Consider the following 18,745-nt stretch of genomic DNA (forward strand, 5'->3'; position numbering starts at 1 on the left):
CATTTTAGAGGCCACTGAACCTGTACATTTACCTATAGATAATGAATTTCTTTACTATTTTGTTCTGACCATACAACTCTTCACCATATATTGATTCTCAAATCAGAACTCAATCAAAGTCATTATCAAGGCTCTTATTAGTTTATCTAGTAAATTGATTAGAACAATACCTAAAATTCTTTATAGATTTGTGAGCCTCCTGTATTTGATTGCCTTCAGTAATTTGGGAATATATATTATATTCATTAATTATATTCAGTGATTTGGAGTTATTATTATCTCTGAGCAATGATTTGTCAGATGTTGCTATAGGCATTTGAGGTGGGGCAGTACTTTTGGAGATGGGGCTATTTTCTGTAGGACAGGATCCTCAGCATCATTTCTGTCCTCAGTCTGTGAGTTCCAGTAAGCCCCCTCCACGTTCTAAAAGCCAAATATGTCTGCAGACATTACCAAATCTTCTCTTGTGCCCAGAATCACTCTCAGTTAAGAGTTGATTAATCTCACTTTATAATTCTGTAACATTGCCTCTACATTAATCCATCAAGGTTGACAACAGTAATAGCAACATAAATAGATTTTATCCCGGTGTTTCTCAGACATATCACAGTCAAAACAATATTATAATTTCTGACTTTTGAAAGTATATATATATGTACATATATATATATATATTTGATAAAATTAGAATCCACGCAAGTGTGTGCGTTTGTGTGTGTATGGGTGTGGGGGGTTGTGCACATGCCTGTGTGAATGTGTAATATGGAGACCCAGCTGACCTCAAATGCCTTCTTCCTCACTCTTTATTTATTGAGGCAGAATCTCTTGCCGATAACAACAGTGCTCACCAATTTATGCTAGTATAGCTGGTTTTTCTCGGAGATCTCTGTCTTTGTTTCATGTTTTCTAGGATTTAAGGTACCTACCATATCTGTCTAGCTTTCAGGTGGATTTTGGGGTTCTGGACTCTAGTCCCCATGCTTGCACAGCAAGCACATTATCCATGTAGCCATCTTCCAACCTAGGAAAGAGATTTTTGAAGTTTTCCTAACTTCTGTTTCCTTTGAAGGCTGTGGAGCAAACAGGGCATTTGGACTCATTCCTTCAGGGCTAGGTTTCACTTAATATATAATCATCTTTAATAGTTCATTTAACTGGTATGGATTCTGATTTTGTTTGATGTAATATGGAAAATTTTGATAATTTTTTAGGATTAGATATTATAATATTAGAATTTTTGTTTTTGAGACAGGGTTTCTCTATGTTACAACCCTGGCTGTCCTGGAACTAGCTTTATAGACCAGGCTACCTCGAACTCACTGAGATCCGCCTGCTTCTGCCTCCCCAGTGCTGGGATTAAAGGCGTGTACTACCACCACCTAGCATATTAGAATTCTTAAATTACAAGATCTGAGAAATCATAATAATCTTTGCAGCTCCAGATGTAACAGTTATTCATCATTAGGAATGATACTTGTAAAGAAAAGTGAAAAACATGATATAAACACAGGATGTATTATTGTGTAGAAAAGTTAGACATTTCTGGTAATCATACTTCAACAAAGAATTAATGTCTATAGATGTCTAGAGAAGGCCAGTTAAACAAGTACTAAAAAGGCTTTAATAAAATATAATAGACTATTAATAATATATAGAAAGAACAGGTGTAAATTTATTGGATTAAAGTAAATAAAATTAGTAAGACTGTGTAGATCATATTTGAATTTATACTCATACAATCTCCACAAATAAGAATACATAGCCAATTTTTATAGCATATACTTTCTGTATTATGTCTTTGGGATTTATGAGTAATAATTTATAGTAATTAAAATATTTATTAGTATTATTTTTTATATATGTGTACCTACAGATGTTTATGTTTACCACATGTGTGCAGGTTCCTGTAAGTCCAGATGGTATTGAATTCCCCTGAGCTGAAATTGCAGGAACTTCTGAGCCACCTGTTGTAGGGGTTCTGGGAACCAAAATAGGGTCCTCATTAAGAGCAATAAATGCTTTTAACTGCTAAGCCATTTCTCCAGCCTGGATAAAAATTTAAAATTAAAAAAAATTTTATTTTAAAATAATTATTTATAATCCATTTTAATTATTTCCAATATATTGAAGGTTATTTTTTATTTCATGTAATTTCCTTTAAAAAATTGAAGCACCATACTAAGATTAAGGTTTTGTTTGACTACACTCACGAATATCCTCAGCGCTCCCGCCTGCAACAGCTATTTTCATAAAGTGTTGTATACTATTTTCTGTATACAAGTATGTATTTTAAAACAAAATACCTTGTGTGCTATTTAAAACATAGATATTTTACTTAGGTGTCTAGTTGTCAAACCACTTTTAAAAATTATTTTGATTTTTTTCTTTTTTTATTATTTATTTTTAAATTTAAATTAGAAACAAGGTTGCTTCACAAGTCAGTTCCAGGTCACTCTCCGTTTCCCTCCCCTCCTCCAGTGCCCTTTCCCTCCCCCTCCCCCAATATGCCCTCTTTCCCCAGGGAGGATGAGGCCCTCCTTGGGTATGTCCATTGTCTGCCATTTCATCCAGGTCAGGGCCTAGACCCTCCCCCAAGAGTTCAGGGTGAGAGTGCATCTCCCATCCAAACTCCATTTGTATACTCTGGATAAATACTGATCTACTACCCAAGGCTCAATAGATTACCTAGGCCTCCTCACTGACACCCACATTCAGGGGGTCTTTATCAGTCCCATGCTGGATTCCCAGGCATCAGCCTGGGATTCAAGAGCTAACCCTTGTCAGGTCAGTTGTTTCTGGGGGTTAAACCAGCCCAGTCTTAATCCCTTTGGTCATCAGTCCTCCCTCTCTGTTACTGGCTTTCTTGAGTTCAGCTTAGTGCTTAGCCATGGGAGTGTGCCTCTTCTTCCATCAGCCACTGAATGAAGTTTCTGTTTCCCAGACTCTCTGGCCATGGGATTGTAGGCTGGCACTCCCCAGATCTATGTCTGAATTCCATATATGAGAGAGTACATGCCATGTTTCTCTTTTTGTGACTGCATCACCTCACTCAGGATGGTTTCTTCTAGTGTCATCCATTTGCCTGCAAATCTCAGGATTCCATTGTTTTTTTCTGCTGAATAGTATTCCATTGTGTAAATGTACCACATTTTCTCTATCCACTGTTCGGGTGAGGGGCATCTAGGTTGCTTCCAAGTTCTTGCTATTACAAATAATGCTGCTATGAACATAGTGGACCAGACATCCTTGGTGTATGAATGGGTATCTTTTGGATATATGCCTAAGAGTGGAGTTGCTGGGTCTTGTGGTAGGTTTATTTCCATTTTTCTGAGGAATCGCCATATTGATTTCCAAAGTGGCTGAACAAGTTGGCACTCCCACCAGCAATGGAGGAGTGTTCCCCTTTTAAAAATTATTTTGAGATCTACCTATATAATTTATCAAAAATATTGAACTTCATATTTGTCTATTGACCTTTTTGTGATCATTTAGCTTGCTTTCCTTTTATTATTATTATTATTATTTTAAATTTTTATTAAAATAAATTATGTCTTAGAAACATGCATGCGCTGGGCGGTGGTGGCACACGCCTTTAATCTCAGCACTCGGGAGGCAGAGGCAGGCGGATCTCTGTGAGTTCAAGGCTGGGCTGGACTGACAGCCTCCAAAACAATACAGAGAAACCCTGTCTTGTAAAAACAAAACAAAAAAAAACAAAAAAATGAAGAAGCATGCATGCTTCACATGTCAGTCCCAGCTCCCTCTCCCACTCCTCCTCCCTTGTCCTTCCACCAGCCCTTCCTCAGTCCCCCATCCAATCCTGACAGCATTCCCCAGGGAGGGAGACGCCCTCCCTGGGGGTGTCTCCAGAGTCTGTCATTTCATCCAGGGCAGGGCCTAGGCCCTTCCCCATGTGCCAAGGCTGAGAGAGTATCCCTCCATGTGGAATAGGCTTCCAAAGTTCATTCGTACTCCATGGTAAACACTGATCTACCCAAGGCCCAAGAGATTTTTGAGGTCTCCTCACTGATACTACATTCAAGGCATCTGGCTCAGTTCCCTGTTGGCCTCTCAGCCATCAGTCTGGTGTTCAAGAGCTCCCCTTTGTCCGGTCAGCTGTCTTTGTGGGTTTCACCAGCACAGTCTTGACACCTTTGCTCATCACTCCTCCAACTCTGTTACTGGGTTTCAGGAGTTCAGTTCAGTGTTTAGCTGTGGGTATTTGTCTCTGATTCCATCAGTCACTGGATGAAGGTTCTAGGATGTCATATAAGGAAGTCATCAACCTTATCATCAGGGAGGGGCTATTAATGTAGTTTCTCTGCTATTGCTTAGTTTGACAGGTGGTGTTATCCTTGTAGATCTCTGCAAATCTCACTAGTGTCAGCTCTGTCCTCAAACCTATAATGACTCCATCTATTATGGTATCTCTCATCCTGCTCTCCTCTATTCTTACCTCGACTCAACCTTCCTGCTCCCCAATGCATTCTTCTCCCCTCCTCTTATCCCCCTCTCTTTTTCCTGGTTCCTTCTCCCCTCCGATGATGTTCCCAATCTGTTCAGGACATCTTGCCTCATTCCACTTCTCTGGGATATCATGCATATCTCTTGGAACTTCCCTGTTTCCCAGACTCACTGGCTCTGGGATTGTGGGCTGACACTCCTCTGATCCATGTCTAAAATCCATATACGAGTGAGTACATACCGTGTTTGTCTTTTTGTGACTGGGTTACCTCACTCAGGATGGTTCTTCTAGTGCCCTCCATTTGCCTGCAAATTTCAAGATTCCGTTGTGTTTATCCACTGAGTAGTACTCCATTGTGTAAATGTGCCACATTTTCTCCATCTACTCTTCAGTTGAGGGGCATCTAGGTTGCTTCCAGGATCTAGCTGTTACATATAATTCTGCTATGAACATAGTGGAACAGACATACTTATTGTGTGAATGGGCATCTTTTGGGTATATTTCTAAGAGTGGAATTGCTGGGTCTTGTGGCAGACTGATTGCCATTTTTCTCAGGAATCTCCATACTGATTTCCATAGTGGCTGCACGAGTTGGCACTCCCACCAGCAGTGGAGGAGTGTTCCCCTTTCTCCACATCCTCTCTATCATAAACTATCATTGGTGTTTTTGATTTTAGCCATTCTGACAGGAGTAAGATGATATCGCAGAGTTGTTTTGATTTGCATTTTCCTGATTGCTAGGGATGTTGAGCACTTTCTTAAGTGTCTCCCAGCCATTGTAGTCTCCTCTATTGAGAATTCTCTATTTAGTTCTGTAGCCCACTTTTTATTTGGATCCTTTGGTGCTTTGGAGACTTGCATCTTGAGCTCTTTGTAGATTTGGGAGATCAGCCCTCTGTCAGATGTGGGATTTGTGAATATCTTTTCCCATTCTGTGGGCTGCTTTTTTGTCTTGTTGACTGTGTCCTTTGCCTTGCAGAAGCTTCTCAGCTTCAGTAGCTCCCATTTATTAATTGTTGATCTCAGTGTCTGTGCTACTGCTCCGGAAACAGTCTCCTGTACCAATTTGTTCAAGGGTACCTCCCACTTTCACTTCTAACAGGTTCAATGTGAATAGATTTATGTTGAGGTCTTTATCCATTTGGACTTAAGTTTTGTGCATGGAGATAGACATGGGTCTATCTGCAGTCTTCTACATGCCAGCATCCAGTTATGCCAGCACGATTTGTTCAAGATGCCTTCTTTTTTCCATTGCATAATTTTAGCTTCTTTGTCAAAAACCAAGTTTTTATGTGTGTGTGTTAATATCAGGGTTTTCTATTTGAGTCCATTGGTCTACCTGTCTGTTTTTGTGCCAATACCAAGCTGTTTTCAGGACTATAGCTTTATAATAGAGCTTGCAATCAGGGATGGTGATGCCTCTGAATGTTGCCTTGTTGGACAGGGTAGTTTTGGATATCTTGGGTCTTTTGTTTTTCCATATAAAGTGGAAAATTGTTCTCTCAAGGTCTGTGAAGAATTGCGCTGGGATTTCAATGGGGATAGCATTGCTTTTGGCAAGAATACCATTTTTACTATGTTGATGCTACCTATCCAAGAGTATGGGAGATCTCTCCATTTTCTGGTGTCTTCTTTAATTTCTTTCTTTAAATACTGAAAGTTCTTGTGATACAGGTTTTTCACTTGTTTGGTCAGCATTACCCCAAGATATTTTATGTTTTTTGTGGCAATTGTAAAGGGTGTTGTTTCTCTGATTTTGTGCTCAGCCCTTTTATTGTCTGTATATAGTAGGGCTACTGATTTTCTTGAGTTGATCTTGTATCCTGCCACTTTGCAGAAGGTATTTATCAGCTGTAGGAGTTCCCTGGTAGAGTTTTACATCACTTATGTAACGTATCATATCATCTGCAAATAGTGAAAGTTTGACCTCTCCTTTCTAATGTGTATTCCTTGATCTCCTTTTGTTGTCTTATTGGTCTAGCTAGAATTTCAAGTACAATATTGAAGAGGTATGGAGAGAGTGGACAGCCTTGTCTTGTTCCTGATTTTAGAGGAATTGCTTTGAGTTTCTCTCCATTTGGTTTTATGTTGGCTGTTGGTTTGCTGTATATAGCTTTTATTATGTTTATGCATGTTTCTGTTATCCCTGATCTCTCCAAGACCTTTATCATGAAGGGGTGTTAGATTTTGTCAAAGGCTTTCTCAGCATCTAGTGAGATGATCATGTGATTTTTGTTTCTCAACTTTTGTTTATATTGTGGATTACATTGATGGATTTTTGTGTGTTGAACCATCCCTGCATCCCTGGGATGAAACCTACTTGATCATGGTGGATGAGTTTTCTGATGTGTTCTTGGAACCACTTTGCGAGTATTTTATTGAATATTTTGTATCAGTGTTCATGAGGGATATTGGTCTGGAGTTCTCTTTCTTAGTTGTGTCTTTGTGTGGCTTGGGTATCAAGGTTATTGAAGCCTCGTAAAAAGAGTTTGGCAAAGATCCTTCTGCTTCTATTGCATGGAATACTTTGAGGAGAATTGGTATAAGCTAACCTTTGAGTTTCTGGTGAAATTCTGCACTGAGGCCATCTGGCCCTGGGCTTTTTTTAGTTGGGAGACTTTTGATGACTGTTTCTATTTCCATAGGGGTTATAGGTCTATTTAAATTGCTTATTTGTTCTTGATTTAATTTTGGCAGGTGATGTATATTCAGAAAGTTGTCCATTTCCTTTAAAATTTCAAATTTTGTGGAGTACAGGTTTTCAAAGTATGACCTGATGATTCTCTGGATTTCCTCAGTGTCTGTTGTTATGACCCCCTTTTCAATTCTGATTTTATTAATTTGTATGCTCACATTCTGCCGTTTGGTGAGTTTGGATAAAGGTTTGTCTATCTTGTTGATTTTCTCAAGGAAAGAACTCTTTGTTACATTGATTCTTTGTACCATTTTCCTAGTTTCTGCTTTATTGTGTGCAGACCTCATTTTGATTATTTCCTGTCGTCTACTCCTCCTGCGTGTATTTGCTTCTTTGTGTTCTAGAGCTTTCAGTTGTGTTGCTAATTCTCTAGTGTGACTATTTTCCAGTTTCTTCATGTGGGCAGTTAGTGCTATGAACTTTCTTCTTAGCACTGCTTTCAAAGTGTCCCATAAATTTGGGTATGTTGTGTCTTCATTCTCATTGAAATCTAGGAAGTCTTTAATTTATTTTTTTATTTCTTCTGTGACCCAGGAGTGGTGCAATTGTGCATTATTCAATTTCCATGAGTTTGTAGGGTTTCTGCAATTTGTGTTGTTGTTGAATTCTAACTTGAATGCATGGTGGTCTGATAAGATACATGGAGTTATTCCAATTTTTTTGTACGTGTTGAGGTTTGCTGTGTTGCCAAGTATGTGGTCAATTTTTGAAAAAGTTCCATGTGGTGCTGACAAGTAGGTATATTCTTTTCTGTTTGGATGGAATGTTCTGGATGTCTTTCAAACCCAATTGGGTTATAACTTCTATTAGTTCCTTTGTTTCTTTGTTAAGTTTCTGTCTGGTAGTCTTGTCCAGTGGTGAGAGTGGAGTTTTGAAGTCTCCTACTATAATTGTGTGAGGTTTTCTGTGTGTTTTGAGTTTTAGTAATGTCTCTTTTACGAATTTGGATGCCTTTATGTTTGGAGCATAGATGTTCAGAATCGAGACTTCATATTGGTGGATTTCTCATGTGATGAATATGAAATGACCTTCTTCATCTCTTTTGATTGATTTCAGTTTAAAGTCTAGTTTGTTAGATATTAGGATTGCTACCCCTGCTTGTTTCTTGGGGCCATTTAATTGAAAAATCTTTCCCCAACCCTTAACTCTGAGGTAATGTCTGTCTTTGAGGCTGAGGTGTGTTTCTTGTATGCAGCAGAAGGATGGATTCTGTCTTTGAATCAATTCTGTTAGCCTGCGCCTTTTTATGGGCGAGTAAAGACCATTAATATTGAGGGATATTAATGACTTTTGATTGCTCATTCTTGTTTGTTTTGGAATGGTTGATGGTGGTGAATTTCCACCCTTTTCTCTTTTAGTTTTTGGTAAAGTGGGATTATCTATTGCTTATGTTTGTCTGGTTGTAGCTAACTTCCTTGGATTGGAGTTTTCCTTCTAGAACTTTCTGTAAGGCTGTGCTAGTGGATATGTATTGTTTAAATCTGGTGTTGTCATGGAATATCTTGTTTTCTCCATCTATATTGATTGAAAGCTTTGCTGGGTATAGTAGTCTGGGCTGGCATCTGTGGTCCCTTAGTGTTGATAGAATACCTATCCAGGACCTTCTGGCTTTCAGAGTTTCCATGGAAAAGTCAGGTGTAATTCTGATTGGTTTGCCTTTTTCCTTAGCTGCTCTAAGTATTCTTTCTTTATTCTGTATGCTTGGGGTCTTGATTATTATGTGGCGAGGGGACATTTTTGTGGTCCACTCTATTTGGTGTTCTGTAAGCTTCTAGTACCTTCATTGGAATGTCTTTCTTTAGGTTGGGAAAGTTTACTTCTATGATTTTGGTGAATATGTTTTCTGCCCCTTTGAGGTGGTTTTCTTCACCTTCTTCTATACCTATTATTCTTAGATTTGGTCTTTTCACAGTGTCCCATATTTCCTAGATGTTTTGTGTTAGAGATTTGTTGGACTTAAGATTTTCTTTGGTTGACGAATCTATTTCTCCTAGTGTGTCTTTAACACCTGAGATTCTCTCTTCTATCTCTTATATTCTGTTGGTTATACTTACATCTGTAGTACCTGACCGTTTCCCCAGTCTTTCTATTTCCAGCATTCGTTGTCTGTGGGTTTTTTTTATTGTCTCTATTTCAGCTTTCAACTCTTGCACTGTTTGAATTGTTTTTTGTAATTTTTTCTTCGTGTTTTCCTCCCATTTTTGCATTTGTTGGATTTTTTGGTTTGTTTTTTCTCCCATTTCTTTAAGAGATTGTCTCATATTCTCTTTGAGGGCCTCTATCATTTTCATGAAGGTGTTTTTAAGGTCATTCCCTTCTGCGTCATCTGCACTGGGGTGTTCAGGTCTTGCTGGTGTAGAACCTAGAATTTATAAACCTCTGGATTTCATGCCTAACACCAGATGGAGGGAGAGGGAAAGAATGAGAAGGGAATGAGGAGAAGAAAGAGAAAGAGAGTGGAGAGAAGGGGAGGAAGGGGGAAGGAGGCAGGGAGACAATAATAGCCATGTGTTTTATCCCATTGTTAGACTTATCCATGAAATTATCCAGTATTTCAAGTCTATCTCACTGAAGTTTGATTATCTGGAGGTAAGATAGAAAGTTTAGCAAGACATAATTCTATAAATTACAGTTTGTTTAACTTGTACAACATTATGTCGTGCTGATAAGAATTAAGTCTTTAATTTTTAAATTTTTTCCTTCTTTTTTATTTAAATTAGAAACAATCTTGTTTTACATGTCAATCCCAGTTCCCTCTCTCTCCCTTGTTCCCCTGCTCCCCACTGACCCCATATCCTATGGTCTTTCTGCTCCCCAGGGAGGATAAGGCCTTCCATGGGGGGATCTTCAAAGTCTGTCGCATCAATTGGAGCAGGGCCTAGGCCCTTCTCCGTGTGTCTAGGCTGGGAGAGTATCCCTCTATGTGGAGTGGGCTCCCAAAATCCATTTGTGTACTAGGGATACTTCTGAGAAGTATAGAAAGGATCATCTTAGGAAATCACTGACAGATGCATTAATAAATGAGTGTTCAACTTTGGGAAATAGAAGCAAAAATTATGAGCATGTATTAAAAAACAGTGAAATTTGTCCATGTTTGGTTTCTGTTGCTGTGATAAAACATTGACCAAAATCTTCTTGGAGAGGAAAGAGTTTATTTCATCTTACATTTCCAGGTCACAGGAACCAAAGAAGAGAGCAGAGGAATGTTTCTTACTGGTTTGTTTCCTATGGCTTGTTTCATTTGCTTTCTTAGACTACCCAGAACCACCTTCCAAGGCGTCACACCACGACAATGCCCTGGACCATTCCACATCTATCATTTAAAAAAATGTCCCCACAGACTTGCCAACAGGCCAACCTGATGGATACAGTATCCCAACAGAGGTTTCCTCTTTTCAAGTGCACCTACTTTGTATCAAGTTGACAAAAACTAACCAGCACACTGTTCTTTTCTCCTTTCTTATGAGATTAATTTTTCCTTATTATTTTCATCATCTACCTTATATATGCTTAGTACAACTTTTAGATACTTTAAAAGCCAGCTACACAAATAGCAACCCAATCTGAATGTATTTTCCATGCTTTAGGATTGTTTTTGGAATTTATGGAAAGCAATGCAATTAGCTTGAAAATTTAGTCAATGTTTTTATGTTATGCAAAGGAGGTTCAAACCAAGTACACAATTAAGGATCAGATAGATACTCCGCATTCTTAATTTTTTGCAACTTATTTATATAAAAATCACTTTATTTTAATGACCACACAATAAAACACCATGCAGCTAGATTAAGGTAGCCACTCAAACACTTGGTCTGGAAACAAACTCTGTATATCAGTGAATTTTAATGTATTTCTATATTCTATATATAGAATAACTGTAGCTATGGAACTTTGTTTAGGGATCTCTCACTGTTACTATCACCTCATTTTTACACACATATGTACCAGAAAGAAGAAAAATACAGATTTGAAACTAGAAAAATGATTAGCTTTACATTATTTTACTATTCATGTGTCCTTTTACCTATATTTAGTCTTTCCTCACCACTTAATGTTAATTACCATTTCTAAGTCTCCTTTCTAAATGGTATACTGTACCCACACTCATTATGGGCTAGGATCTGTGTTTGAGGGAGAAAGTTTTCTTTCCTTTGTTTCTTTTTCTTCTGTGATTGGGTCACTTGAGAATTAGGATTAAATGTATCTATTTTTATACATATTTTCTATTATATGTTGAGATCCTTAAAATCTTACAACAATGTGCTGTTTAGAATTTTAAAGCTAACAGTCACAATGGTTCAATCAATGTGACATATCCTAAAAAGCAACATTAGTTATTGTACACATTATATTTACACTTTTATGTGTGCCCTTTCTCTTTAGTCTGTATATGTCTTAAGGACCAAGTCATTTTGTTTCTGTAGCTTTTGAAAATTCAAACCAATGTAATTCCTTACCAATAGTTAAAACTTAATAGATTTTAATATACATGAGGTATTAACATATTTTAATTAGAGCTATCTCTTTTATTCAGAGATATGTCTCCATATCCCATTTCATTTTCACAACTGGAAAAAAGTGTGCAAATGCTCAAGAAGTAAGAGATAATTGGATTCAGTAATTTTAAAAATTCAATGTATTTTCACTGGCTAATAAGTCCCCTTGAATCATTTTACTGAAGTGAATGCATCCAGTTGAGGATCATTAGTATGAGATAGATTGCAAATTATTTCTTAAAGAAAATTATATTTTATTTCATGAATATATGTGTGTATGTGTGTGCTTGTCCATACACGTGTAAGTTGTACTTGTAAATGTCAAAGAACAACTTTCAGGCATTAATTATCTGTCTTCCTGGTGATAGAATTTAGATCATCAGACTTGTCAGCAAGTATCTTTGCCTATGGAACAATCTCATTGGCTCAAATAGCAGATTCTATTTTTTTTTTTTTTTTAGTTTAGGCATCATCCGTTTATTATAAAAGGGAGGCATGGAAATTATTTACATGATGAATAGTTCAGAATGTCAGCGGAATGGGCAGCTTCATGTGACACCATTTCAACAGTGATTTCAGTCCGTATATTTTCTAAGAATGTCACCATCTCTAAATAAGAAATAATCCTTGTCGTCTATAACTACTTTGGTGCCTCCATATTCTGGGAGAAGAACTTTGTCCCCAACTTTCACGCTGACTGGCTGAATCTCTCCACCCTTTCCTTTCGAGCCTGATCCACAGCCACAACTGTTGCGTGCAATACTTTTCCTTGAGACTTTTCTGGAAGCATAATGCCACCTTTGGTCACAGTTTCGGCGGCACTCCTTTCAACCAATACTCTGTCCAAGAGCGGTAGAAACTTTTTGAAAGCTTGTCCAGCCATGACTCGCGCCGCCGCAGCTCGGACTGTGCACTCGGGCCGCCGCTGCAAGGAGAGTCAATAGCAGATTCTTTATATTTGAGATATACTTTTGATAACTTTCAGGGACTAGGCATAAATCTGCTTCCAACAAAATTAACAATATAAAATACTGTCGTGAATTTCAGTTGTCTTGTCTAGTAATGATAAAAAATCTATAAATTTGATACTAGCATATTTGTTTGTAATTGCATGGTACTAATATGATTAAGAATGAGATCATAATATGTTACTTGACTAGTGAGCCTATAATTTCCCAATTATTAAGTTTCCACTAGCATACACTTCTGATCAGTTTGCTTTCTAAAGGAGGCATACCCAGACACAAAAGAGCCTTTATGTTATGAATAGCTCAAAAGTCCTCACTGTGTGTGTCATGCTGGTGTTGCAGGAAACAAGTTCTATTTTATTATTATTTTATCTGTAGGAAGCATTTTTACCTATAGAAATAAAGGAAGGACTTTAAAAAGCCTATCATTTCTAAATGAAATAGAGAAAATTATTTTGAAATTTACAGTCATAAGAAAATGAGATCACATACATCGGGAAATGCAGATTTTTATTACATTCAGTAGTTTACCTTGCTGCCTGTTTCTGACTTACGGTTCAATTTCATTTGGTTAAACTTTATTTGTATCACAGTTCTCTTAATATATTCCTATTAATGTCAAAAGAGTCAAGAGATACCTGTGTTGAATCAAATTACCCGGGATATATTTCAGGTTATTTTTGATTTTCAGAGTATTTTAATATTTTGAATCATTCATCTTAGAGATTAATAGTAATGATTCTTGTAAAACAATCAAAGCATAAAGAATCATAGCATAAACAAAATTAATTTTGGATTTGACCTAAATTAGAACTATAGAATAGTTTTTAGTAAGTTGCAGTAGTTTTTCTTAAGGTTCTGGAATGAAGAAGTACGAGTTTCAGCTTGTTGTTAGTTATATGTGATATGGGAGAACAATGATGTGTTATATTTACTTAGTTTTCAGAGATACTATAAACTGTAGTTCGGATTCTCTGCATATTTGTGATAAAGGCATAAAAAGACCAAAGACTGCCTTGTTTGGGGCAAGCTGGGTATCATCAGTTATAGAGAAAAAGGAGAGTCTCTATATAGAAATGTGTAAGTTATAGTTCGCATTTTATACAGCAAAAGTAAATATGACTCAACACTATATAGGGCTTAACACAGAAAATGTATTCAAGGTTTTGAATTCTCAATTTAACATATATTTTGAGTATCTAGTTGCTATTAGGGAACCAGAAAGTATATTTATTTTTACAGAGACATTTCATGGGAATGAACTACCTTTTCTGTGACCTACTATGTATGTTAGAGTTTGGAATCGTCTAATTTAAAAGAAACGTATTAAAATTTATTTCACCTAACAAGAGAATGTATGTATAGATGACATAATTTGAAAGATGGAAGTACTTTGTGCTTTTTTTCTCACAAGGAAGTCTAGCATAAAGAACTGAGGACTTTGCCATGGACTTCAAATATGGGCTTTTCTATCGTGAAAGGACAGGGGCAAAATCTTTTTTGGGAGATAAAATATCACTATTAATATCAGCAAACAAAGACTAAAATATCATTTTAGAATTAAGTGTGTGTGTGTGTGTGTAGTGTGGGGAATGAAACCTAGGGCGTTGGCGTTGTACATACTAGTCAAGTGCTCTACTACTGATTCATGCACCTGACACTTCTGAATTATTTTTTGAGACAGGGTTTCACTATGTAGTCCTGAATGGCCTGGAATTTCACAGAAACCCACCTGTCTAAATTTTATATTCTGACTCTGCTACCTAGGGCTTTGGGAAAATCAGTTGTCTGAATCATATATTTCTGACAGAAATACCCTTACCATAGAGATCTCATAAAGATTAAATGAGATTATTTATTTAATGTGTTTAGCAGACTTCAAGAAAACAACTGATTGGAATGACTGTTTTGCTTTTAAGAGCAGCAAAAATAGTAATAGAATAATTATAGTAGTATATTGTAGCTATACTTTCTTGTGCCATAGCATGTAAACTTTTGCTCAGCTTTTAGACAACCTGACGTGTTTCAGTTTCACATGTGATATTTAATAGATTTTTATTTCATGCCAAGTTGAAATTATTGTGCCACTAAACAGATTGCTGCAGTGGTGACTGTAACATGTGTATGTATATTTCTTATGGAACTCATTATGCAAATTCATCAGAAATCCTTAATTTGCCCACAAGTCCAATAATTAAATAAATGTTATTACTGAGAAAATAATGAAGTGCTTTTATTTCCCTAGCACCTTGACTCTATATAGATCTTAATATCATTTATTGTATGAAACACAGGATTTTGATGCTTTATAGAAGCATTCTTAAAATTGGAATGCATTCCACAGAATGTTAAAAATATGTTTTTTTGCTATAATTTCTTGTAAGGGTCTTAGGGTTATTTTTGTCAGTGGACATGAAAGCTAAGTGCTTTTTTTTCTCTTTGCTTTTTTGTCTTAGTTTTTGACAGAATGTCATTCTGAAGCTCACACTGGCCTCAAACTCATGTGATCCTCCTACCTCACTTGCCCAAATTCTGAGCTTACAGGTGTAAGATACCACATTTGGTTGTAAATGCTTTGATTCAGTTGGTTTTATTTTTGAACATAAGGTCTTACTCTAACAAAGGCTTGCCTAATAATTATTTTATAGCTGAGGCTGGCCTTGAATTTATAATAATCCTCCTATTTCATCCTCTAAATATTCATCACAAAAGTCATATAATCATTTTTATTTCTAATGAAGGGTAACAGTATGGATTTGTATTGAATTGTTTATTGTTCCTTTTTTAATTTAAACACCACTGGTCATATGAAGGGCATTGTTATTATTCCCATTTACAGACAAAGCAGGAACAATTTTTTTTTTTTGGTTTTACGAGACAGGGTTTCTCTGTATTGTTTTGGAGGCTGTCGGTCCAGCCTGGCCTCGAACTCACAGAGATCCGCCTGCCTCTGCCTCCCGAGTGCTGGGATTAAAGTCGTGCGCCACCACCGCCCGACCAAAGCAGGAACAAATATTAAGTAACTTACTCATAGTAACATCAATTTCAAGTTTAAAATATTCATATTGAAGCCCTAGCATGTTGGGCTTCCAAGACTATTGTATTTCCATTTGTACTAGGCAATGTTGCTTTATTTAAGACTTTTTAAAGATCTAATGTACTATATTGGACATTTTACAAACTACTGTTTTAATTTTCTTGGCATCCATGAGATATGAATCATACTATTTTATAAACAAAGATGTGAAGCCTTAATAAATCAAGTAGTTAACACATGATTGCATCGCTATTAAATTAGAGCTGAAATGTAAATCTGTAATAGTATGGTAATTCAAATCTAGTAAATCTACCACCCTTTTTAGTTCAAATAACTAATAAGAAGTGATCACAGCTGGGAGGTGGTGGAGCACGCTTTTAACCCCAGCACTCGGGAGGCAGCGACATGTGGATCTCTGTGAGTTTGAGGCCTGTCTGGTTTACAGGGTAAGTTCTAGGACAGCCAGGACTGTTTCACAGAGAAACCCTGTCTCAAAAAACCAAGCCAAAAAAAGAAAAAAAAGGGAGAGAGAAGTGACCATAATTCAGTGGTTGTTTGTATGGTGTCATAATGTAGTACAATATCTTTTACTATATATTTTGAGATTTGTTTACAATACCAGTTATAAATATGGTTTTTATTTCAATATCAATATAGTATAGAGGTTCAATAAAGTATGGAACATGATACCATATGATAATTGTTAGATTATCATAAAACCAGTTCATTATGGACATGTCTGTAATTCCTGTGTCAGGAATACTGAGCCAGGAGGATTACCACAAGCTTAGTCTACATAGCAAGTTCTAGACCTGCAGGAAATATATAGGAAGGCCCCATCTCAAAAATCAAGATGATTAACAGTTGACACATTTTGCTTTATTTTATTTTTGTTACAGGACTTTGCTGTGTAGGCTTTTAACTCATTATGTAGCTAAGTCTTAGTTCAAACTCAATTACAATCCTTCTGCCTCACCTAGCCTAATACTAGGATATCAGTTGTATGCCACCAGATCTGACTAATTGGCGATCACTCAACATTGGCCAGTGTTGTTAAATTAGCTATGCATAGTAATCTAAATATCTATGTGCACTATATGATGCCTATTAAAAATGCCTATTAAAAGTGAATATAAAAGTAGGGTGTGGGGAAAAGTAGAAAGAGATTGAGGTGTCTTCCATGGCCTTGAATTTTTAAATCATAAAAAGTCAGTCTAAGGATGTAGCTCAGTTGGTAGAGTGATTGTGAAGTATGCATAAAGCCTTAGGTCTAATTCCTAGTGTTACATATACTAACCATGATAGGAGAGTCAAAAGTTCAAGGTCATTCTTAGCTATATCACCAGTTGAGGCCAGATTGAGAAACACAATACTCTGGCTATAAACAAATAAACAAATAAATAAATTTAAAGAGACTAAAAGAACATATGCACAAAAACTCTAGTGTATTTGAATTTTGATCATTGATGACTATTTAAATGAGTATGAACTTTTGTGCAATCTCTTTAAATGCCAAAATATATGCTGTGCTCTGACACGCGTTTAATTGGGAATGCTTTCTGGCTTCCCAATCTACTTGAATCATAGTTTTCTCACTCAGCAGTTTAATTTTGAAATGAAATTGTTTTAAGTTAAACCATTATTGAAGTTTGTACTAATTTTCTGAGTAATTTAAATTGTTCTGTTAAATACAATATACATACAAACATTATATCAACTAATCATTATAGTAGCAAAATTGCATTCACAGACTTATTGTGAGCTTCTATAGCTATGTTTTTGTTGGTATTGTATTAAGTTGCCTTTCTATTTGCTGTGGTAAGCACTATGACCAAAAGCAACATGGGGAGGAAAGGAATTATGTGGTTTATTCACCCTGATTACCTCATCCTAATGGGAAGTCACAGTCCATCATAAGTCAGGGAGGAGATTCAGGTCAGGAACCTGGAGGAAGAAATGAAACAGAGGCCATAAACTAGTATGATTTGCTGACTTGCTATGTTTGCTTTCTTATACGCTCCAGGATCTCCTGCCCAGGGATGGCACCAGCCACAATGGTCTGGACTCTCTCACATCAATCATTACTCAAGAAAATACTCCACAGACTTGCCTACAGGCAATCTGACAGAGGTGTTTTCTCAGTTGGGGTTCTATTCCTAGATATGTCTAGGTTTGCATCAAATTGACAAAATTCACCAAAACAGTTGACACTCATGAACTTGACACACAAACATATCACTCTTTAACCATAACCTTTACTTTCTCATTTTCCCCAAGATCTCATATTGATATTAGTATAATAATGTAAAATGGGATGAATTTAAAAGTTCTATTGTCTTAAAAATTTAGCCCTTTAAAATTCTACTTTATTGGCCGGGCATTGGTGGTGCACACCTTCAATCTCAGCACTCGGGAGGCAGAGGCAGGCAGATCTCTGTGAGTTCCAGGCCATCCTAGTCTACAGAGCGAGTTCCAGGACAGCCTCCAAAGCAATACAGAGAAACCTTGTCTTGAAAAACCAAAAAAAGTCCACTTTATTTAAAGGCATCCAGCATCTCTTTCAAAGTCTCAACTGTAGGATCCTATAAAATCTTCAACATGTTAAATACTTTCTTACATCAAGAGGGAAGAAGCTGGGCATATCTGCAATTAAATCAACATTATAGTGTAAAAAGTTCAGTGCTTGACATCTGGAACTCACTCACAATCGTCTGCGTTCCAGGTCCCTGGGCAACCGCACTTCCAGCTCTGCCATCCACAGTACACACAACATGTTTTATTGGCTCAGGCTAGCTCTAGTCTTCAGCTGCTGCCTGTGGCAGTCATCCCATGGTCCTGGTATCTCCAATATAACAAACATTGTGGTGTCTCCACTGCGACATGGGACGGACCTTTACCAACGTCTCTCCTAGGGACCTTAACCCTGTTGCAACATGGTGCCATGCCTAATTTCTCTTCTTTACCCTTTCAGTTCTAAGGTCTCCATTGATTTAATTTGCACCCTCACTGGGGGGGCCTCCTCTGGCCTCTCAGTACCTAGCTTCAGATGCTCCTCATGACTCTTTATGTCTCCAAAACTACTTG

At 37.0% G+C, this 18,745-nt stretch overlaps 2 protein-coding genes across 2 annotated transcripts in view; one reads left to right on the top strand and one right to left on the bottom strand.

The window, feature by feature from the left end:
- Positions 1-18,745, top strand: part of Tent5d (terminal nucleotidyltransferase 5D) — a 59,344-nt gene that overhangs the window by 4,981 nt on the left and 35,618 nt on the right. The window lies entirely within an intron of this gene.
- LOC121140001 (10 kDa heat shock protein, mitochondrial-like) lies at positions 12,118-12,590 on the bottom strand. Its single transcript, XM_040744329.1, is given in 2 exon segments — positions 12,118-12,395; positions 12,398-12,590. Coding segments are annotated over 2 exon segments (306 nt in total). The 5' UTR covers positions 12,540-12,590; the 3' UTR covers positions 12,118-12,231.

Source organism: Mesocricetus auratus, unplaced genomic scaffold, assembly GCF_017639785.1.
Source record: "Mesocricetus auratus isolate SY011 unplaced genomic scaffold, BCM_Maur_2.0 Super-Scaffold_100003, whole genome shotgun sequence".
Classification (NCBI taxonomy): domain Eukaryota; kingdom Metazoa; phylum Chordata; class Mammalia; order Rodentia; family Cricetidae; genus Mesocricetus; species Mesocricetus auratus.